Genomic DNA, 24991 nt, shown 5'->3' with positions numbered 1-24991 from the left:
ATGCCTCCCATTCCTCAGACATGTCCATCCTGGGCTTCCTGCAGTGCCACAACGATGCCACCCGAAGGTTGCAGGAACAGCAAATCATTCCGCTTGGGAGGCCTGCAGCCTAATGGTATCAAAGTGGACTGCACAAGCTTCAAAATCTCCCCTCCCCATGCCGCACCCAAAACCAGCCCAGCTCATCCCCGCCTCCCTAGCTTGACTTCCTCCCACCTATCCCCTCCACCCCCATTCTCCTACCTACTAACCTCATCCCGCCCCCTTGACCTGTCCATCCTCCCTGGGCTGACCTATCTCCTCTCTAACTCCCCACCTACAGTCACCTTTACTGGCTCCCGCCCACTTCTTTGATCTGTATGTCTCCTCTCCACCTATCTTCTCCTCAATCCATCTTCTATCTGCCTCCTCCTCTCTCCCTATTTATTTCAGAATCCCTGTCCCCATTTCTGAAGAAGGATTGAGGCCTGAAAGGTCAGCCTTCAGGCTCCTCTGACGCTGCTTGGCCTGCTGTGTTCATCTAGCTCTACACTTTGTTATCTCAGATTCTCTAGCTTCTGCAATTCCTACTATCTCTGAAAAAATTGTTTTAAATGTACTTTCTGTGAAGAGATAATGGGAACTGCAGATGCTGGAGAATCCAAGATAATAAAGTGTGAAGCTGGATGAACACAGCAGGCCAAGCAGCATCTCAGGAGCACAAAAGCTGACGTTTCAGGCCTAGACCCTTCATCAGAGACATCTCTGATGAAGGGTCTAGGCCCGAAACATCAGCTTTTGTGCTCCTGAGATGCTGCTTGTCCTGCTGTGTTCATCCAGCTTCACACTTCATTTTCTGTGAAGAGAAATTGGCAATGTTGCTGTTGCCCATTATTCAGCTGGAAATTGAGAGAGAACACTGGATAAGGATTGTTTTGCGCTGCAAAAGCACTTCTTATCTAGGCTGATTTGAATAGTACAATTTAAAGATAATGGTGACCAGAACCGTAGCATGGCCAGCAAAAGTCAGCACCTACAGGAAGCAAAGGTAACGAATAGGGTTCAGTATTCTTCAAAGTAAATGTAGGACTCAGAGATGCCAGAGTGGGGAAGAGGAGTGGATAAACAATGAGTGTAGATTTACTGAGGGGCTACATGTAAAACAACAGTTTGCTGAACTACCTCCACAACATCGGTTATGTCCTTTTTAAGGCGCTTTGAATCAGAAACTTTCGCAGATATCTTCACTTTCCTTTCTTCCTGTTCCTCTTCCCCCTCGTCTTCCACTTCCTCCTCCTCACTGCTTTCTATTGTTGTATTCCTCTTTCGTGTCCCTGCAGACTATGGAAAGGAGGAGTAGTTTTAAAAAATATAAAAATGAGGCTTCTAGAACTAGATTGTATTGATATAAACCTCCCAACAATTTCCAGACATTCGGAACACTGTTTTGCAAATGTTTTGAGTTTGTTGGGAAACAGATATGAATTTGTACAATTCTAACATTTCCCTGGTAGGTTGCTTTGCTTTCTCTCTGGAAGTCTAATCAACACTCCAACCTAGATGAAAGGCAACAGCAACCTCTCCCAAGCCTCAGGTGCAAGCTCCTGCTAAATGCACATACAGACTAAATCACTTTATTGGGCTGTCCATTCTCCTTGCTGGATGAAACACCTGGATTCTACGTGGCACCTCCTAGAAATAAAAATATCTGGTCCAGCATTGGTATGTAAAAATCTACGCATGATCATCTGCAAACAATGAATTGGAGTTCTTGCTTTAGTGCACTTGCGTAAAGTCTTGAAGGCCATCTTCACACACTGATGCACAAAAATGTTGTTAATAAATTGTCTATTTCCTGCTTGGCTGCAGGAGAATTACAAGCAGCTACCAACCTGCAAGTGCCCATCAGACAGCCAACAAAACTCTCAAAGACTCAAGAAGTTAGACAACTTTACTAAAGCTATTACAGCAAGATTTCTGTAAAATGACACAGGAAAGCAGCTGACCATTATGAGAGAAACCAGCCTGAAATATATTGTGAAATTAATACAGGATGCAAAACAAAAAGGCAGTGCCAGCAGAATGGTGAGCAGATATAAGGAAAACTAGTCTCAAATATTAAATGCAACCAAATTTGACACAAAGCAAAGATTGGAGACTGACTGATGAAGCAAATGGAAAATGTTTATTGCTGTAACAGGTGTTGATCTGAGGTTCAGTTTAAGACATCTTGTTGGAATAATTAAGGACATATTCTGCATTCAACTTACAATCTTGACTCAAAATTCAATTCAACTGCCCACTTCTCAGTGGTTCCTTTAAAGATTAATTAAAATTATTTTAATACCTGTGTTCCCCTACTCAGTATCTCTTTCCTCAGTCCCAAGGTCTTTGTTCCTTTCAACTGTTGACCCTTCATAGTTGCAGAGACAGAAGGAGTATTCCTTGTGGAGGTAGAAGGCTGAGATCCAACCTTGGAAGAAGTAGGTTTTTGTTTTGCAGACACTGTTGGCCGTTGCTGGGGCCGTCCTGTGTTGATTGCTGCTTTCTTACTATTAAAGCTGGTATGTGTGGTCACAGCTTTGCCCGCAGATCGAGCTGCAGATCCCTTTCGTAATAAAGCTTGTGACTTTGTTGGAGGTGGGTGACTTGGAGCATTTTTGATTATATCAGCTAGAGGTGGTGATCGTGGCCGCTGGCTACTTGTAGATGACTGTCCCTACAAAGTAAAATACTACAGTATGAAAATACAAATATAAAGCTTTACCAGGTGGTCATCAGAGCAATTTCAAAAAGTCTTCAAATCACATTTTTCCAAACTGTCTACACTTCTTCCCTTCAAGCTTCAAAAGCATACATCACACATGAAGCTAGGCGAGAAAGAAGATTTCACATCTCCCTTCAATGTTTACTGGCATAGAAAAATAAATTGCGACCATTTATTCTGTTGATCTATAAGAATGAGGTCTGCTTCTTAAGCAAAACAAAAGCCCCTTGTGAAATTTACTTAGATTTCTAAGTCTAATTCTTAATGACAGTGTTCACACCACAAAATGGTGCATTCTGCTACAGACAGTGAATTAGCAATCTACCTTAGAGAGGCCTAACAATAGCTAATCTGGGAAATCCTCGCAGAGGTTGAGGTTTGTCTTGAAAACTTTTCCCATTTAACTCTAAAGTAGCATCCACTATCATAGTTGCTATTGATGCAGGGCTAATGGTAGGAGTACATTCACAGAGCTAGAGATGTTGCTTTTGGCTTCACCCAACTGGCCAATGGTCTTGAATGTTCAAATTTTGATTCTAGCACAATCATTCAGCTGTAGAACTCAGGTCCAGGCATGCATTCAGAATCTAAGATGTCCACCGTAAACAAAAGAACAATTAATCTTGCTTTAAGGAGTTGTTAGGAAACAGAATACAAAGGTTTGGGGAGAGTTATTAAAAGAACACTACTCCAGTGACTACTATTAGATAGCAATTAGGGAAGTGTTGGTGAAATGATGCAAGGACCATCTGATGAAGCTGTACAACGAGAGCTTGTGTCATGGTAGTAATGGTCCTACCTCTGATCCAAGAAGCCTGGGTTCAAGGTCCATCTGGTGCAGATGTGTGTAATGACATCTCTGAACAGACTAATTAGAAAATATCTGAAATTGGTCAGTGGAGGGGAGACACTTGTGATTGGTGTGATGAAGCAAGGTGCCATTCGCTGTACCTTTAGACTAGATGCAAGTTTAAACCTCAAGGGCAAATGAAGAAATTGAATTCAGCTAACGCAATGATACATGGTCTTATATTAGGAAAAAAAACACCAAATATTGCAACAATCTAATTAATTAGTCTACGTATTTCAGAGAAGGAAGTTTTCCATCGCTACCTAATCTGGCCTAAATGCAGCTGTAGCCACACATTGAGGCTAAATTTATGAAACAGTTGTAGCAACTTTTCAGCAGCAAGTGAATGAATAATAATTAGAACTCTGCCAATGACAAGGTTTGGTCATGGCTATTTTGGTGCTGTGGATGTGATGAAAGCCTGACTACAGAGACTAAATTGAAGTTATAAAACAGGTGATAACCAGGGCACTCATCCCAAAAAGACGATGTTTTCCCTCACTCACAAATGCTGATGTGCTCTAGGCCAGAAATGAGGCATGAAGGCTTCCACAAGAAAATATATTCATTTTATACCATAATTGATTGCGGAAACTTAATTTCAAGTTCCATATAGCTCAATCATCACCTCAAAATAATTCCACCCATAGTGGGGAAAATCCTGGTCTGTTATAAAGGAAGTAACAGCAGAACAGTTAAAAGTGTTTAACATAATCAAACTCAGTCAAGGAGTCCGTAAGAACTGAGAATGCTGGAGTCAGAGACAACACAGAGTGGAGTTGGAGGAACACAGCAGGCCAGGCAGCAAAGGAGCAGGAAAGTTGATGTTTCGGGTTGGGACCCTTCTCAAAATGACAGATGACCAATTCAATAACTTAAGGGGTGGATAATGACCATTTCAAACAACAAAATGGTCAACCTCTTCAATGGCACTAGCACCATCAAGCATCAAAATATTGGGTAGTGGTTAGCAGAAATTTAACTGAACCAGTCACGCTAACTGCAATTATAAGACTCTGGCAGTAGATGGATGGTCTGCAACAAATACTGTACCTCATCAATCTTCCGTTGTTAAAGTTCAAGTAAGGAGCATGAGATCATCATTTTCTAACCTTGCACAACTGCAACTTTCAAAAACCTCAACACTACCCAAGACAGAAAATTTGATGGAGTTGCTCTCCTGTCACAAGGCTCAATATTCACCCCCCTCCAGTGCTCTGGCTGTGTTACAATTTCTAGACTATGCTGTATCAAATAACCAATGTCATTTTGACATTATCCTCTCCCTCCAATTGCCATCACCCGACAGGTGAAAAAATACCATGTACAAGATCCCCTCCAAATTACACATGATGTCATAAACGTGATCACTGCGTTACTATCTGCAGTGCATTAACAGCGCATCCACTGGGAATGAAATGGTCAAGGAGAAAGCCCATTAGCATTTTCAGAAGATGCCAGAGATAGATAAGAAAATAATGTGGTTATGCCAGTGATTACCAAATTTGGACAGCAAGGGGGGGTGGGGGGGGGGGGGAATCATCAGAACAATTATGCCACCTCCAGTCACTCAATGATTTTTCCTCCAGCATGAGTAGGCACTGGAAGGAACCTCAATTGCTGTGCTTCAGAATCGTGCCTGAAAAATATACCACAAATACAGGCTAGAAAGACATGCCAAAGAAGCTGGTGCTTTTTATCCCCTGAAGTGTCAGAGGCTGAGGGTGACCATATAAAAGGTTTATATCATCATGAGGGACATGGATAAGATGAGTAGCCAAGGTCTTTTCCCTAGGGTGGGGGAGTCCAAAACTAGACGGCATAGGTTTAAGGTGAGAGGGGAGAGACTTGAAAAGGGACCCATGGGGAAGTTTTTCACAGAGGGCAGAATGGTACACGTGTATGGAATGAGCTGCCAGAGGAAGTGGTGGAGGCAGGTGCAATTACAACACTTAAAAGGCATTTGGGTGGGTCTATGAATAGGAGGGGTTTAGAAATGGGCCAGATAGGATTAGGCCAGATTGGAATGTCTGGTCAGAGTGCATGGGCAGCACCAGTCTGTTTCTGTATTGTATGACTATGACTAGTTGCATAGATACACAATATGGCAAAATTAAAATTCATGGTGTAAAAGCTTTGAACATCAGTTGCAATTTCACATCTAATTCACATACTGGACCCATGAGAAATCCCTACATTATATTGACTTACTATTAAAATTCAAATAACACAATCTCTAACTCCCCCATTCTTTAGAAGCCACAGCACTTGTATGAAACTGGCATTACTCACCTCCAGCAAGGGTTTGCTGCTGACCTCCAGTGGTAATTTTTTTAAATCTGCCTGTGAACGGATAGGCATATTCTTCTGGAAACAAAAAAAATAAAAATAAAAATCCTCCTCCAAAATTAAACAGCAAAAAAAATCCAACTTAAATGATACTGTCAAAATAAAACAGAAAATGAACAGAAATGTGCGTTCATTTTCCATATTTTTTTTCTGAACATTAAATATAGAAACCTCTAAATTCTCTGCAGACATTTTACACTGAGAAAATCAGAAGCATTTTTGTCTTTAATTTAGTGTGGTATTTTCTCCAAATAGTTTTTCATCGTATATACGAACTGCTCTCACACAGCATTTGGTACAAGCATCGCAGATCCTGTTTCACCTTGTGCAAGGGTCAGCACAGTGGCTCAGTGATCAGCACTCCTGCGTGGAATTTATACATTCTCCCCGTGTTTGCCTGGGTTTATTCTGGGTGCTCTGGTTTCCTCCTACAGTCTAAAGATCGGCAGGTTAGGTGAATTGGCCATGCTAAATTGTCCGGTGTCCATGGATGCGCTGGCTAGTTGGATTAACCCAAGGGAAATGCAGGGTTACAGGGATAGGTCGACAGGGTGGTTCTGAATGAGATGCTCTTTAGAGGGGCGCTGTGGACTTGTTGGACCGTATGGCCGGTTTCTACACTGTACGGACTCTATTCTATTCTAAGTGCTTAAGTAATAAAGCAAAACAGTTCAGTTCAAAGAGGGATTTCCAAATGTGTTCACTTTGTAGTATTTTTCTTAAATCAAGAATTATTTAAAAATTTTTGGTCTGAGTGACTGAAAAAGTATTAATCAATCCTGCTTAAACTGTTTAGGGGTTGGAAAAAGTGGATGCTTTTCTGAAATCACCATACCTTTTAGTCAGTTGCTCAGCTTCCATGGAGAATGAGAAAGACTGTCCCTTAAGAGTTTGGTTTAATTTAGCATCACAACTTTGAAAATCAGTTGCTATTCAGAGACGACTTATCTTGGCAATTAGAACAATTTGCAAGAAAACATAATTACCATAAAACCTTCATTGTGGCATTCTTACTACCTGTATTTCTTTTTAAACTATTCAGCTAAGTTAACCCAGGGTATTGACCAACTGAAAAAAAATCAGCAACACAGCACAAATTAAAGGACAAAAAGAAATCACTAAGAGTTTGGAGGTAGAATGGGACACAAATAAGAAATTAACATCTTTCCAAATGATTTAGTTTAAAAAAAAACAAACTAAAAACCAACCTAAGGGCCAGTAGTTTTTTTTTGACGGATAAATACTTTTTAAAAACTTTTAACTGCTTATCTTGATGAAGAAATTCATGTTGTTAAATAACTGCCAGTGTTCACACCAAAATGAAGAGATTTATTTTTATAAAGCATATCTCATGAACATAATGTCTCAAAGAGCTTTAGAGCCAAGTACACAATGTAGAAAATGTGGTATCCAATTTACTTTCACTTCATATACAGCAATATGGCAATACAGATATGATTTGTTTTGCTCTGAGATTGAGGGATAAAAATTTTAGACTGAACTTGACAACACCTTTTCCGCTTGTTCAGGAAGGGGCTTTGGGATCTTTAATGTCCACAATTCAGTTTATGGGTTTCACATTTAAATTATGTATAATGAAAATTAATGTAAATTGTTATTTTTACACCAAAATCACTCATGCACCAATCTTTACCTTCAATGCTTCCAACTTCTTTTGTTGTGCCTGTATTTTCTCCTCATGTGATTTCACCTCTTTTCGAAGTGTCCCTATTGGAACATTTTGCTTCTGTTCTGGAGCATCACACCTGAAGAAAAACAAAGCAACGTTGTGTTAATGAACAGGATCCGTACTTTAAAAAGAGTTACATTCAAAGGGAACAATTCCCTTGGGCACCCAATACCATTTCAAATGTATTTTGGCATCATTTCTTTTTCAGGTGCATTGCATTCCATGTGCCTTCAACAAAGTGAGACCAATTACAAAGATGTAAAGTGAGACCAGTTACATTTTGGAGAGTTATCCGGCTCTGGATGCGAGTTTGCTCGCTGAGCTGGAAGGTTAATTTTCAGACGTTTCGTCACCATTCTAGGTAACATCATCAGTGAGCCTCCAACGAAGTGCTGGTGTTATGTCAAGCTTTCTATTTATCTGGTTAGGTTTCCTTGGATTGGTGATGTCATTTCCTGCATTGGTGATGTTATTTCCTGTTCTTTTTCTCAGGGGTGGTAGGTTGATTTGGAGCCAATGTGTTTGTTGATGAAGTTCCGGTTGGAATGCCATGCTTCTAGGAATTCTCGTGCGTGTCTCTGTTTGGCTTGTCCTAGGATGGATGTGTTGTCCCAATCAAAGTGGTGTCCTTCCTCATCTGTATGTAAGGATACGAGTGATAGTGGGTCATGTCGTTTTGTGGCTAGTTGATGTTCATGTATCCTGGTGGCTAGCTTTCTGCCTGTTTGTCCAATGTAGTGTTTGTCACAGTTCTTGCAAGGTATTTTGTAGATGACGTTTGTTTTGTTTGTTGTCTGTATAGGGTCTTTTAAGTTCATTAGCTGCTGTTTTAGTGTGTTGGTGGGTTTGTGGGCTACCCTGATGCCAAGAGGTCCGAGTAGTCTGGCAGTCATTTCGGAAATGTCTTTGATGTAGGGGAGAGTGGTTATGGTTTCTGAGCCCATTTTGTCGTCTGTCTGTTTAGGTTTATTGCTGAGGAATCGGCGGACTGTGTTCATAGGGTACCCATTCTTTTTGAATACGCTGTATAGGTGATTTTCCTCTGCTCTGCGTAGTTCCTCTGTGCTGCAGTGTGTGGTGGCTTGTTGGAATAATGTTCTAATGCAGCTTCGTTTGTGGGTGTTGGGATGGTTGCTAGAAGAGGATGAAATAATGGTCTCCTCTGACGTAACAGCCCTGTTCACATCCATCCACATCAACCTGGCCAAAGAAACAGTGACTACACTTTTTGAAGAACTGAAGACACATACACCAGACACCACCAACCTCATCAGCAAGGACAACATCATCAAGCCAGTGGACCTATGCCTCACCACCCACTTCACTTTCAATAACAAAACCTACAGACAAACCAACGGTACACCCATGGGATCTCCGATATCAGGGTTCTTAGCAGAGGCAGTAACGCAGAGACTCGAACAAACAGCTCTGCCAATCATCCAACCCAAACTTTGGGTCCGCTATGTGGATGACACCTTTGTCATCACTAAACAAAACAAACTAGAGGAAACCTTCAAGACCATCAATAATACCCTGACTGGCATAACATTCACAAAAGAGGAGGAAAACAACAAGAAACTGCCATTCCTAGATGTCACTGTAGAGCGAACAGCCAATGGGGAACTTCAAACCAGCGTTTACAGGAAAACAACATATACCGACCAAATACTGAACTACAGGAGCAACCATCCCAACACCCACAAACGAAGCTGCATTAGAACATTATTCCAACGAGCCACCACACACTGCAGCACAGAGGAACTATGCAGAGCAGAGGAAAATCACCTATACAGTGTATTCAAAAAGAATGGGTACCCTACGAACACAGTCCGTCGATTCCTCAGCAACAAACCCAAACAAACAAACAGACAAAACGGGCCCAGAAACCATAACCACTCTCCCCTACATCAAAGACATTTCCGAAATGACTGCCAGACTACTCGGACCTCTTGGCATCAGGGTAGCCCACAAACCCACCAACACACTAAAACAGCAGCTAATGAACTTAAAAGACCCTATACAGACAACAAGCAAAACGAACGTCACGTACAAAATACCTTGCAAGAACTGTGACAAACACTACATTGGACAAACAGGCAGAAAGCTAGCCACCAGGATACATGAACATCAACTAGCCACAAAACGACATGACCCACTATCACTCATATCCTTACACACAGATGAGGAAGGACACCACTTTGATTGGGACAACACATCCATCCTAGGACAAGCCAAACAGAGACACGCATGAGAATTCCTAGAAGCATGGCATTCCAACCGGAACTCCATCAACAAACATATTGGCCCCAAATCAATCTACCACCCCTGAGAAAAAGAACAGGAAATGACATCACCAACGCAGGAAATGACACCACCAACCCAAGGAAACCTAACCAGATAAATAGAAAGCGGGACATAACACCAGCGCTTCGTCAGAGGCTCACTGATGATGTTACCTAGAATGGTGACGAAACGTCTGAAAACTAACCTTCTAGCTCAGCGAGCAAACTCACATCCAGAACCTCAACTTGAGCTATAAATCTTCTCAAAACTCACTAGTTATTCTGCTGTCTGAATTGGATTTTATCTCCCACAGACTCAATAACTATTGTATCATCTATCCAAGTGCTGGAAACCTATATATATAGAATCACATATCAAGCAGGCTTTTACCTCATTGTGTTTTGAATTTGGCATACATACCGATTCTGTACATGGTCTGGGCTTACAGAACACGTCCAACTGTCCGGATACTCCTTACCAACATCATCCACTCTGTATGGAAGTGTCCTCCATTTTAAACATTGATCTGGAAAGCAAATACAAAAAAAATTAGTTCCCAAAAATGGTTCCTTTTGAAAGGAAATGCTTCATTTCAGTACCTTCATACTGATCACGTTATTTCTGCTTGTCAGTGTTATTAATGCAGAACGAAAACAAAGTCGCTGGAAAGGCTCAGCAGGTCTGGCAGCATCTATGAAGGAGAAAGCAGAGTTAACGTTTCGGGTCTGGTGATCCTTTCTTAGAACACTGGGTCACCGGACTCGAAACGTTAACTCTGCTTTCTCCTTCATAGATGCTACCAGACCTGCTAAGCTTTTCCAGCAACTTTGTTTTTGTTCCTAATTTACAGCATCTGCAGTTCTTTTGGTTTTTATTAACGTGCAAGTTTTTCAAAATCACCCACTACCATTTTTTAAAAATTTTTCCTAGTTTCCTTCCCGTTTAATCTGACCAGTAAATCTTCCCAGGCTTCTAGCAATTAGGCAACCTGATCTCAGTTACAATTCCTCACTTTAAAGCTTTGACCTTGAACATCAGCAATACTGAAACACGGATTTTTTTTTTCCTTCTTCAGGATGCCAAAGCATACAAAAGGGACTAGATGTCTCCGAGTGGTTAGTCAGCCAATTATTAAAGATGAACTGTTCTTGTAAGATTACTTAAGAGTTTCAGGCAAAAATATTTGCCCTGACAGAAATTAGGGATCAGAGTTGGTTATGTAATTGAGGAACTAGCACTGATGCGTTTGTCTTCTCACGTAAAATAGTGAAAGAGTGGCAAAGATTCCAACTGCCTCACACCAGGGTAAGAAAACGGAGTTGTAAGCTATGGTGATAACATTTCGTTTGCGTTCCTAATCACTTGGGGTATCTGCATATTAACCTTTGAAGTTCACATACCATGACACTCAGATCTCTCTGTACCACAAAGTCTTGTAATTTCTTTCAACACCCCCCCCAAAAAAACCGCATTTTTCAATATTGCCTACACAAGTGGACAAGTTCACATTTTTCTAGATTATACTCCATCTTCCAACTTGTGCTCACTTCTTTAACTTATCTACATCCCTTTACAGAATCAGGTACTCCTCACAATTTACTTTCCTATATACAGACAGCTCTGCTGTAACATGTATTTCATTAAAGTGAATTGTAACGTCACTGATAAATAGTGGACGCTGTTTGGATAACAAAACTTTTTGCCATAACAGGTGTAGTGATTTTCGATGGTGATTTCCCTATAATGTGGTTTTCTATAGCACAAGCTCACAGAAGAACATAACTTGTGTTATAGGAGAACTACCTGAATCTTTGTCTCACCTGCAAATTTAGGAACTTTTTGGTCCTTTCCTCACATTGTTTAAGTAAATGAAAATAGTTAAGGCTGCAGCACTGATCAGTGTGGTACTCCACTAATTACAGCCAACCAAGAGCTCTTATTTTACGTAGTAATCTTTCATGTAGTACCTTATTGGACACTTTTTGAAAATCTGAGATCATCACATCCACAGGATCTCCTTTGTCCTTGTTATTTGTTACTTTCTCAAAGAACTCTAACAACTTAATCATAAATGATTTTCCTTTCACAATCCTATGATGATTCTAAATGCATTATATTTTTCTAAGTGCCATGCTACAACTTTCTTTACAGCTTGGAGATAGGCCCATTGGTCTATCATGTTCACTGTGGTCAAGCACCTATCCAATCTAGTCAGGTATTAAATCAGAAAAACAAAAATGGGCATTATAGCCATTAAGTGACATAGTTTCAAAGTGACCAAGAGTGAAAAGTGAATATTCAACATTATTAAACATGTTGAAAAGAAAGGTAGAAGAAAATGGGTTAGTTCTATTAGTAAAGAATGAGATCAGTACAATGATGAGAAATAAATTTATATTGAAAGATCAAAATGTCAGGTAGGTTTGGGTGGAAACAAGAATTACCAAGAGAAAAAAAAGTCAATTAAGGGCAATGTTCCCTCTAAGCTGTTGGAAAATTCTGTGTATATCAACCGGCATGCCAACGAATGGCTTCCACTGAAGCCAATGCCGTGAAAAGACCTTGGAGGTGTGTGCAGCTAGGGAAAAGAAGAGAACATTGCTCATGGGAGTGATTTGTAAGCCCCCAAACAGTGGCCATACTGTAGCACAGTGGATATTAATGAACAATGGCTTGTAAGAAAAGTACAATAGGCACGAGCAACTTTAATCAGCATATAGATTGGAAAAGTCAAACTGGTTTCTTCGACTGGAAAGCGGTTTCTTCGACTGGAAAGCGGTTTCTTCGACTGGAAAGCGGTTTCTTCGACTGGAAAGCGGTTTCTTCGACTGGAAAGCGGTTTCTTCGACTGGAAAGCGGTTTCTTCGACTGGAAAGCGGTTTCTTCGACTGGAAAGCGGTTTCTTCGACTGGAAAGCGGTTTCTTCGACTGGAAAGCGGTTTCTTCGACTGGAAAGCGGTTTCTTCGACTGGAAAGCGGTTTCTTCGACTGGAAAGCGGTTTCTTCGACTGGAAAGCGGTTTCTTCGACTGGAAAGCGGTTTCTTCGACTGGAAAGCGGTTTCTTCGACTGGAAAGCGGTTTCTTCGACTTGATTTCAAGCAGCTTCTCAAAAGGTTGCTGAACCAGATAGGGAACAAGCTGCTTTCACCATAATAAGTAATTAGTAACAAGTAATGAAACAGAATTACTTAAAAGCCTCAAAATCTCAGAATTTCTACAGCACAGAGGTCTTTAGATATAGTATCTACATGAGCTCTTCAAATGAGCAACTCATAGCAAAGCATCTTCTAGGTAAGAGTGATCATAACATGATGGATTTCACCTTCGGTTTGAGGACAAGAAACCCAGGTCTGAAATCCAAGTCTTGAACTTGAAGATCCAGAACAAAGTTATGAAAACAGAGTTGGCCAAAGCCAGAGAGAGAAAGTGCATTAAAACGTAATATAGTACAATAAGCAGTGGTACATATTTAAGGATCCTTCTGACTTGCTAGGTTTTTGAAACTGAAATCGAAATCGAGACCAGAGAAAGTTGCTAGGCAACCATCAGCACAATCCCATAGTCTCTTCCAAAGCCAGGTTTTCAGATAACTTAGGGCAATGGATTTCCTAAAATGTTTCCTTGGTAATTTATCCAAAGTCACTTAACTTGTTGTATTTATCAGGTGGATCACAACCTATGATAAATGGCTGTCCTCATATTCTAAGAAAACACAAGTTCCCTTCTCCCTTGGTTAAAAACCATATTTAATTCAGTGTTCAGACAATTTTATATCTTCCAGTTTAACTCCCAGTTCGGGCAGGTACTCATTGAATTTTACAAGAATAAGAAATGTTCTAATTGAAGTACAGAGTTTCATGGGGCAGGTGGGGGTGGGTGGTGGGGATGAACGTGGGTGGGATGCTCTTCGGACAGTTTGGTTTGGAATTGTTGGGCTGAATGGCCTGTTTCCACACGGAAGGAATTTTAGAATCAGCCAAATTCCAACTTGATCTGTGATTCAGATCTGATCTTTTGGTGTTCCTAAATATTATGAAGAGTTAACAAAGAAATAGGCAAATGTGTTAAAAGAAATTGACTGGTCAAGTACAAGACTATTATTTTTCAATACAGTTTTTGATAATTACCCAGAATCAAAAGTATACTATAATCTTGAAAAAAATGAAAAGGTTTCATTGGGATAAGAAGTTCAGAAAGAATATCGAAGAAGCAGAGGCGCATGGCATGAAAATGCAGTGACGAAATTAAGAACTTAACTAAGAATCTTTTTGTCAATTCAACAGCAAGAGACCAGATTAAGGATGCTGGAGGTTAGAAACAAAGTACTGAAGAAACTCAGCACGACTGTACAGAGAGGAGCAGAATTAACATTTTGAGTCCGATGACTGTGGAGCAACATACTATTTTTCTGTATGATCACTGCTTCCAAGTTTTTACAAAAGAGTCTGTGAACAATGTGTCCTCCAAAATGAGTTAATTTAAGTAGAATTAATTCCAATGCAAACTTATGCTGGGCATGCTGAAAGAGTTGCGCAATTAGGGATGGGCAACAAATGCTGGCCTACCTAGGAACACTCTTATCCCATGAAAGAGTAAAAAAATTACAGAACCATCCTACTCCACAATCTTCTTGGCTTTATTTCTTTTTAAGAACTCACAGCTCAAATGAATTATGGAAATCCTAGTGCATCAAAAGATAAATGATCAAGCTCGGTGTGAAGAATTGTTTGGTAAAGTCAAAGCTTTGGGGATTCAGGATCAATAACAGATAATAATTGACTGACAGTTTAAAAAAAAACATCTTTCCAGGCTGTCCTCCCACCTTCCACCATCTTGCCTAGAGACTGAAAACACAGGAAAAGGATCATCAAGTCTGCATGCCAGTCAAAAATAACCATCTAACTAATCTAATCCCATTTTCCAGCACTTGGCCTGCAGCATTGTATGCTTTGGCAACCAAGCATACACCTAAATATTACTTAAATGTTGAGGGTTTCTGTCTCTACCATCTTTCTAGGCAGTGAGTTCCAGATTCCCACCAGCCTCTATGAAACATCCCCTCTAAACTTCTTTAATGGGTCCTACACTTTTCATAGCAATCTTTTTGTCTATAACATATCTCCCCTTTATTTTACCTGCCATTATCCTTTCGTGCCCTCTTTGCTCTGCTAATTTCCTCTAAGGGGGAACCAGCCAGTTGGACACAAAATTGAAGGCAGGAGACAGAGGGTGGTGGTAGAGGTCTTTTTTTTTTGGTCAGGAGGCCTGAGACCAGTGGTATACCACAAGGATCAGTGCTGGTGCACTGATTTTCACTAGTTATATTAACAATTTGGACTTAAATATAGGAGGTATGGTTAGTAACATTGCAGGTAACACCAAAATAGGTGGTTTAGTGGACAGCAAAGAAGATTACTTCAAAGTACAACAGGACCTTGATCAGATCAGCCAAGGGGCCGAGGAGTGGCAGATGGAGTTTAATTTAGGTAAACGTGAGGTGTTGCATATTGGTAAGGCTAACCAGGGCAGGACTTATACAGCTATAATGGTAGGGCCTTGAAATTGGTGTCACAGGTCGACGGGGTGCAGAAGGCAGCATCTGGCACGCTTGCCTTCACTATTCAGAACATCGAGTACAGGAGTTGCGATGTCACGTTGTGGCTGTATAGCACTTTGGTAAGGCCACTTTTATAACAGTGCATGCAATTCTGGTCATCCTTCCCTATGAATGATGTTGTTAAACTTGAGAGCGTGCAGAAAAAATTTTCAACGATGATGCCAGGAATGAAGGGTTTGAGGTATAGGGAGAGGCTGAGTAGGTTAAACCTTCTTTCCCTGGAGTATCAGTGACTGAGGGGTGGCCTTATGGACGTTTATAAAATCATGGAGGGGTATGAATAAGGCGAATTGCCAAGGGCTTGGTCGTAGCGTGAGGAAGTCCAAACTTGAAGGCATAGGGTTTAAGGTGAGTGGGCAAAAATTTAGATAAGAACGTGGGCTAACTATTTCCCTACAGAGACTGGTGCATGTATGGAATGAGGCCCCAGAGGAAGTGGTAGAGGTGGGTTACATTACAACATCTAAAAAGGCATCGGGATGGGTTGAGGGGAATATGGGCCAAATGCTGGCAAATGGGACTAGGTTAGATTAGACTAGGTGTGGACAAGTTGGACCTAAGGGTTAATTTCCATGCCATACAACTCTAAACACTCCATACTGTGGGGTTTCTGCTAATTTTAAGTCGTCAGCATCGATCATAAGCCTTTCCTTTCCTTTATCCAATCCCGTAAATACCGATTATCCAGGATTTACCAGATTTGATGGCCCAACCCTTTATCTTTATTAGAACATGTTGGGTCTGTACTCTCCGTATTTCCTTCTTTACCATGCTCTCATTGCTCTGACACAGGTTTACCTAAAAGTATGGATCTCAGTCCACCCGGCCAGGTCTTTTAATCTAATCACTCATCACTCTTGAACTCGCTGACTTATATTGGCTCTTGGATCAGCAAGCTTTGATTTTAAGATTTTCACCTCCCTTTTTACAACCTCCAAGGTTGCACAACGGTCCATTTCCGTAATCTCCAGCCATACAAAACTCAAAGATCTCTGCGTTCCTCCAATTCTGGTTTTATGCCCAACAGTTCTCATTTGTCCAGTTTTGGCAGTCATGCCTTCAATTGTTTGGACCTTACACCCGGGAATTCCATCTCACTTTCTTCAAAGGTGCTCCTTAAAACCTTGCTTTTTATCTAAGCTTATGATCATTTGTCTCAATATTTCATATCACTTGGTATCAAATTTTGTTTGATAATTACACTTGAAATACCTCAAGGTGCTTCAGAGATCAGAGTTAGGACCATTATTGTTTCTAATTTACATCAATGACTTGGATTCACAAACCCACTACGTATTACCCAAATTTTCACACAATATCAAACAACTGGGTGCTGTGGATTTGAAGCATCTAGTTCAGAAATTATGATTTGACTTGCACTGAATATATAAGTGAACAGAAGAATCCAACTGAAATTCATACATCTTCTCATGCTCTCTAACTAATCCGAAAATTTCTTCAGACCAAATTGCAAAGAATGGTAAGAACACACAAGTTCAAACCAATAAAAAAATCTAGTTAGGAATGAGTGGTCAACAAATAGATTTTTTTTAAGATAAGAGTAGGCAGGACAAAAACTTCAACCACTTAAAAACTGGATACTGTAATGGGAGACCACATGGTCACAAAATCACACAACTGTTTTCACCCAAATATAAACTCTGCATGCCTGCACCAGCTCATAAATGATCATAACCAATTCAAATCTTCGGCTTTTGCCTTGTTATTTTTAATCCAAATAGCCACTCAATATCTTAATTGAACCTGCCTCCATGCTTCCAGGCAGTGCCTTTTCATATTCTAATTACTCACCATGTGAGAAAGATTTTCCTCACTTCACCGTTGTTGTTCTTTTGCAAATCAATTTAAATCTAAGTCCTTTTATTCCCAATCCTTTTAAGAATGGAAACATTGTCCAGCCCACTCGTGCTTCTGAAGACCTCTATCACATCACCTGTTAGCCAATCCCTCTCCAAGCTGAACAGTACTAACTGCTTCAATCTCTCCTCATAACTGAAGTTTCTCATCTCTGAAACCATTCTTGTAAACTGCTTCTACACTGTCTCCAATGCACTCACATCCATCCTATCTAGAACTGTGTACAATCCTCCAGTTAAGGTCCACAAAGCATCTTTTACAAGTTCAACATCAAATCCTCGCTCTTGTACTCTATGCTCCTATTCAGGTCTTTCTGAATTAATAAAACAAAGTAAGCAACATGGCCATCTTGGGATACAAAGCATTAAGCTGCTTGCTTCTTAAATTGAGGACATGTTAGCAATGATAACTGAACATAAATTAACATTGCGTCTGAAGCTTTCAGAACTTTTAATTGATATTAGAATTAGAAAACTGATTACTAATAATGTAATACATCCCTTTTAACATGGTTTCTTCAGAACATTCTGTGCAATATGGTGACAAGACATGTTTAGTATCAATTTCTTTGAGCAGTTGTATAGCTTAGTTATGAATTTTATTCTTCAATGTGGAATGCATCACACTTCCTCGTGGCTTAATGAATAATGCAATGTGTGATATGAATTGAGCCATTCAAATCAAGAAACTTTGAGTTTCTATTCTTGATCTGTGCTTAACTATCTGCAGGTCCGGGTCAAAATGGGACTCTCAGTCTTCCTGCATTTATTTGAACGGGGAGAGAGCAGTGGCAAAGTCATCTGATATTTGGATACTAGTAAGAAACCCTAGTAAAAGTATACATCAATAGTGGGCAAGAATAAGAGCAGAGCATGGCCAATTAGTTTGCTGACACTCACTATCCAGAACAAGGTAATTTAGGAGCATTGGAATGACACACTGCACCATCTTTAATGATGACCTAAGAAAGTTGGGCAACTGACACATGCAAATGGATACAGCAAAACACGAATACATCAGCAATTTTACCAGAGTCATTGAGGTATACAGCAAGTAAACAGACCCATTGTCCAACTCATCCATGCCGACCAGATATCCTCAATAAACCTAGCCCCGGTTGCCTGCATTTGGCCCATATCCATTTAAACCTTCCCTATTCATAAACCCATCCAAGTGCCTTTTAAGTGGTGTAGTTGTACCAACTTCCAACACTTCCTCTGGCAGCTCATTCCATACACGCATCACCCTGTGTGGAAAAAGTTGCCCCTTAAGTCCCTTTTAAATCTTTCCCCTCTCACTTTAAACCTATGCCCTCTAGTTTTGGACATTCCCATCCAGGAGAAAAGACTTATCTATTTACCCTATCCATGCCCCTCATGACTTTATAACCCTCTGTAAGGTCACCCCTCAGTCTACGACACAGCAGGAAAGTGTATTCAGCCTCTCCCTGTAGCTCAAACCCTCCAACCCTGGCAAAATTCTTGTAAATCTTTTCGGAACCCTTTCAAGTTTCACAACACCTTTCCTGTAGCAGGGAGACCGGAACTACATGTAGTATTCCAACAGCAGCCTAACCAATGTCCTGTACAGTTGCAACATGACCTCCCAACTGCTATACTCAATGCACTGACCAATAAAGGAAAGCATACCAAACGCCTTCTTCACTATCCTATCTACCTGCAACTCCACTTTCAAAGAACCATGAACCTGGGCTCCATGGTCTCTTTTTCAGCAGCACTCCCCAGGACCTTGGTATTAAGTGTATAAGTCATGACTTGATTTGCCTTTCCAAAATGCAGCAACTCACATTTATCTGAACTAACCTCCACCTGCCATTCGTCAGTTTATTGGCCCATCTGATCAAGATCCCGTTGTACTCTGAGGTAACCTTCTTCATTAGGAGACGGCAAGAACTACAGATGCTGGAGTCAGAGTCAATACACGTAGTCCTGATGGAGGGCGTAAACCTGAAAAGTCAACTTTCCTGCTCCTCTAATGCTGCTTGACCTATTGTCTTCCTCCATCCCCACACTAGCCTTCCTCACTGTCCACTACACTTCCAATTATTGTGTCATCTGCGAACTTGCTAACCACACCTATGTTTGCTTTCAAGTCATTCATATAAATGATAAAAAGGCATGGCCCCAGCATCAATCCTTGTGGTTCACTGCTAGTCACAGACCTCCAATGTGAAAAGCAACCTTCCAACACCACCGTCTTCCACCTTCGAGCCAGTTCTGTATTGTGATGGAAAATTTTGAGTGATCAACCTTGAGCAATATCTTTAGAAAACGGTAAAGGGAATTGCAGAAGTACATAAACAAAGAAAACCACCAAACTGCTGCATAAGCTTTGCAGAGCACATTGCTACATGAGCAAGATAAGGAAGTAGACAGTTAAGCTTGTAGGAGAATTCCATATAGGGTATAGAATCGTACTGAGTCAGTTAATTGTGTACGTCTTAGTGTAACCTGCCCAGCACCAGCATATGTATAAAACGTGATAAAGTCAAGCGTGGGGCACGCCTTCATCTTACTCAAGTGGTGGGGAGAAACGCATGCTCTGCGCAGAGTCTGAAATAAAGAACTTGCTCTTACCCATGGCAACCTGACTCTGAGCCTTTTGTATTAATTGCAAATCCTATTGTGACAATTTTACTTACCACGACAGTATCCAAATATTTCTACCTGTATTCCATGTAATTTAACCTTGCTAACCAGGCTGCCATAAGGCACCTTGTCAAATGCATAACTGAATGTATAAAGTCAAAGATGACAAGAGAGCAAAAACTTCATCTAATGCTTAAGCTCATTTCTATGTTAGCAAGGTAATGGATTCCCCCCACCCCCCCACCCCGACTTATCTCGAACCCTGTTGAGACTGGTTTGTTAAACTTACAAACTTTATGCAAAGAGAGGATTACTGGCAAAACATACCACACTGAATGGTGGTTGGGATTTCCATAGCACGTCGCCTCTTATATAATGTCTCGTCAGAAGGTGGCTGATTCCAGTTGGCTGACAGATAGCCAAATTCATCCCAGAATTTCAATATTCCCTTCTGCGCTGTAAGCCAAGAGAATTTTTGTTAACATTTTAAAAGATCATAATGTAAAATCACTGTACATTTGATAACAAGAATCACAGAAGTGTGAAAAGCAGAGTATATTTGATAACAATAACAACAGGTTCAAAGATTTGCTGGAATTTAGTAAACGTGCTTCCTCAGAATGGAGCTGCCACCTAGAATCATGCCCAGAACATAGTGTTTGGAAGTTAAATGACATTATTTGGACAACCTCATGTTGGAGGAATTAACATTAGAAAGAAATGTTATTAACTAGCAAATTATTTGGAAAGAACAAAAGTTCATGTTTCAGTCTGGTAAGGGAGGACATATGACTCAGAACAGGTCATGTGCCAAAGTGTTTTACGATTAAAAAAAGAGCGATCATAGTTACTTAATGGTCTAAAACAGGCTAAACTGGTTCAGTCAAAACAAAGATAAATTGCTACTCTATTACAAACTGCCAGATACAAAGATCATACGGCACACAGTTAAAGCACGTGGCTCACTGACATTTCAAAAAATTGCAGACTGCAATACAACTGGAGGTTTCTTTCTGGTTTTGAACACTGAAAATGTAAGAAAACATTGAGAAGATAGCTCAAACAAAAAGAAAATTGATTCAAACATTAGCCATGACGTATTAAGTTTCTTTCTTACTTTATTACTGCAATGGGTACTGAGGTACAGTGAAAAGTATTAACTTATGCACCTTGCAGGCAGATCGTGCTATACAAGTGCATCAGGCTAACAGAACAGAGTTCAGGGTACAATATTACAGCTGCCAAAAGGTGCACAGACAGCAACATTAACATTTAAGAGGTCCATTCAAAAGTCTGATAATAGCAGGGAAGCCGCAGTTCTTGAATCTGTCCTTAAATGTTTTCAAAATTTATATCTTCTGCCCAACAGTATAGGGTAGAAAATAGTGGTGGAAGGTGTCTTTGATTTAGTACGAATAAAGTGTTCTTGTCCCACTCCCACAGAACAGCAGACAAAATGCTTCAAATCCCAACTGAAAATTAGCATCAAAAACACATGAACTTCATCCAACAGTAACCCACTCATCACAACGCAATTCCAGCTCCCACACTGCATCTTACTCCACAGCTAACAATCAAAATATGATCCCCAGAGCTTAACAAATCTGCACAGAAGGGAAGCAATTATATATGCAATTGTACTAGTGCTGTCCCTGGTGACATGACTCTAATAATAAGTCAGTACATTGTTCAATTATTCAAAGTCGGTATATCAGCCAAGTGTTAACAGCTTTGAAAAACTTGCAAGAATGATCTTGCAATCCAATCATTTCATTTCCTTTTGTTATGACGAAATGGCTAATTGTGAGAAAACTGACAGAGTCTGCAAGCTATAGATAACCATAGAAAACTATGCAAACATATGGATTCAAACAATGCATTTAATTCAACTCCTACCCAACTCAAGTGAACCTCTGACTAGTTTTATCAGTGCTAATTTTAAAGAAAAACACTAAAGGAAAAAATACATGTTCAAAAAGGTTTAGTGGCAATTGCTCTCCTTACCGATGCCGATGTCTTTCCAGTACTGCACCAAGTGCTCGCCCATGGCTCTCAGAAGATGCCGATACTCCTTAGCATCTGCAAAGTCCTGTTTGTTGTGGGTAGGCTCCAGAACAAGGTATGGGACATCTACCACACCCACCACTCCACCACATGAACTAAAGATAAAAATGATTTTATTTTTGTTTAAAAGGTAAAAATATAACTGCCCTCTTTCTTTGGCGTATTCTTATTCATGGCTCTGTCATCTCTTGAGGCATAATTTGAGATCTCCTTTGCTAACCTTCTGATTTTCACTCACTATAAATTCCAAAAGTTGTTAAAGTCAATACAAACTGCATCCTGTTCCACAATGGGATCTGGTTACTTGCCCTTACAGTTGTCCTAGCCCCAGGTGTAAGTGAAATTAGAATTCTGGTATTTAGGTGGCGTTTTCCTTTATAATCTAATCATTCCTCTTCACTTTTCTGCCGTCTTGAGCCTATGCTTATCTTCCCCTTGCTCCATTTTTAAACTTTAACGTTCTTCCCAGATTCCTCCACTTCTGCAGCACAGTGCTCATCATTGAGTCCCTTTTCAAAGCAGAGCTTTCATTGTCTTTATAGTGACGCTTAGATAAATGTCAGGTGCTACATTTCGGTAGGGCTAATCAAGGCAGGACTTACACACTTAATGGTAAGATCTCGGGGACTGTTGCTGAACAAAAAGACCTTGGAGTGCAGGTTCATAGTTACTTGAAAGTTAAGTTGCAGGGAGGCAGGGTACTGAAGGCAGTGTTTGGATCGCTTGCCTTTATTGGTTGGTATATTGACAGTAGGAGTTGGGAAGTCACGTTGTGGCTGCACAGGACATCGGTTAGACCACTTTTGGAATACATGTTCAATTTTGGTCTCTCTGCTATAGGAAAAATGTTGTGAAATTTGAAAGGGTTCAGAAAAGATTTACAAGGATCTTTCCTAGTTGGAGGGTTTGACCTATATGCAGAGGCTGAACAGGCTGGGGCGATATTCCACAGAGCATCAGAGGCTGAGGCATGACCTTATTTTTGTGGTTTGTTAACATCATGAGGAACATAGAGAAATCCAAAACTAGAGGATAAAGAGTTAAGTTGAGAGAGAAAAGATTTAGGAAGTGACTAAGGGGCAACTTTTTCACGCAGAGGGTGGTATGTGTATGGAATGAGCTGCCAGAGGAAATAGTGGAAGTTGGCACAATTACACTATTTAAAAGGCATCTGGATTAAAAGGGTTTACAGGGACATGGGCCAAATGCCGGCAACTGGGACTAGATTAATTTAGGATATCTGGTCAGGATGAACAAGTTGGGTGAAGGACCTGTTTCCATGCTGCATATTTCTACGATTCTATGACTCTATAACTAAACCTCAACAGTAGGCCAGTGCTGTCTATTTCATTCACCGGGTAATTTGGCAATTTATCATATGGGCATATGCAACATTGATTAGGACAAGCTGAGTCTTGACCACGATTCCTCGCATGTATAGCATACGTAGCTATATGAACATGATGGAGAGGCATGTAATAATCCCTCTCCTTCTTACCGTATTTTAGCATTTCATTTGCAAAGTCGGAAATCTTAGCAGGTCCCTGGGGAAGCGTAAGTCTATATCAAGAAATTTAAGCCAGTGTGCAGACAATTATCAGGGAACTCACACTCCTCCTTCCAGCTGTGGTCCGACTTTCTCGTACATCTTTATGAGACGACTACAGTTATAAATGAACATTCCATCCAGGTCACGATGTTCAATGTTCACACCAAAAATAAAGCACATCTCCTTTGGCTCTTTCAATGCTCTGTAAGAGTCAGAAATTAACATGTTTTTAAAAACAAATTCATTTCAAAGGATTCCTCTTGGGCAGCCAGCCACGAGACCAAGCAAAACACCTACAGGCAAGTAAGCCCAGAACAGCACTGGTCGGGATCAGGAGTAAAACTTCTAAGACAAAAACAAATTGCTGGAAGCAGCTAGGAGGGTTCACAGCATGAGGACGGAGAAACAGAACACCTACATTTTATCAAAACATCTAATGCCAATATCACTGTTAAAACCCTAACCCTTCAATAGCACAGGGTTATTATTAACCAGAAGCTAAACACCCACCAGTAGGTAGTGGCTAAGTTCAGTTCTAGCTTCATATATTTTTCAAAAAAACTAATTTTCTACTTAGCTTAAATTTAGTGCATGAGCTTTTCTATCGGGGCGGCACGGTGGCTAGCACAGCTGCCTCACAGCGCCAGGGGCCTGGGTTCAATTCCACCCTCGGGCAACTGTCTGTGTGGAGTTTACACATCCTCCCGGTGTCTGCGTGGATTGTCTCCGGTTTCCTCCCACAGTCCAACGATGTGCAGACTAGGTTGATTGGCAGTGCTAAATTGCCCATAGTGTTCAGGGATGTGTAGATTAGATGGGTTACAAGGGGATGGGTGTGGGTGGGATGGTCTGAGAGTCAGTATGGACTTGTTGGGCTGAATGACCTGTTTCCACACTAGCGATTCTATGATTCTTAAGTACAGGTATGGCACAGGAGCTCAGCCCTGTATGTTATATGGCCTGCAGCATGTGAGAAATCTTGGATGTTCCAGATAGTCTGGATGACCACATCTGCAGGGAGTCTGATCAACACTCTAGTTTTAGGAGCCTGAACATCAGTTAGAGGCACTGCACTGCAGTACATTCCTGATGCTGAAAGTTAGGTGGAGAATACATTTTTAGGCATTGTCACTCCATAGCTATATGAACTGCAGGAATGAGTGACCGGCAGTCAAAAAGAGGAATGCCCATACAGACAGACAGCCAAGGAAGTCCCGAAGTCCATTTCACTCAAAGATAGTGTGTGTTGGTAAACAGTCAGACAGTTGAATGAGAACCCAGTTACACAAAAGGGACCAGACCAAAAAAAAAGGAGCTATAGTTGTGAGGAGACATGACTCCTGAGTGGTGCGCTG

General features: G+C 40.7%; 1 protein-coding gene across 3 annotated transcripts in view; it reads right to left on the bottom strand.

Annotated features, from left to right (window-relative positions):
- Positions 1 to 24991, bottom strand: part of morc2 (MORC family CW-type zinc finger 2) — a 107147-nt gene that overhangs the window by 16539 nt on the left and 65617 nt on the right. For 2 of the 3 annotated variants that reach the window (XM_048556396.2, XM_048556398.2), the window contains exons 13-20: positions 23698 to 23838; positions 22028 to 22182; positions 20351 to 20479; positions 10339 to 10444; positions 7600 to 7711; positions 5889 to 5963; positions 2327 to 2698; positions 1162 to 1320 (exon numbers count right to left, since the gene is read on the bottom strand). In XM_048556396.2, the coding sequence (XP_048412353.1) occupies positions 1162 to 1320; positions 2327 to 2698; positions 5889 to 5963; positions 7600 to 7711; positions 10339 to 10444; positions 20351 to 20479; positions 22028 to 22182; positions 23698 to 23838 (1249 nt within the window). The remainder of the gene's footprint in view (positions 1 to 1161; positions 1321 to 2326; positions 2699 to 5888; positions 5964 to 7599; positions 7712 to 10338; positions 10445 to 20350; positions 20480 to 22027; positions 22183 to 23697; positions 23839 to 24991) is intronic. The other variant, XM_048556397.2, reaches the window with a different exon arrangement.

The sequence above is a fragment of the Stegostoma tigrinum genome, chromosome 26, assembly GCF_030684315.1.
Source record: "Stegostoma tigrinum isolate sSteTig4 chromosome 26, sSteTig4.hap1, whole genome shotgun sequence".
In the NCBI taxonomy this organism is placed as follows: domain Eukaryota; kingdom Metazoa; phylum Chordata; class Chondrichthyes; order Orectolobiformes; family Stegostomatidae; genus Stegostoma; species Stegostoma tigrinum.
This window is presented reverse-complemented; position numbering and strand designations above follow the sequence as displayed.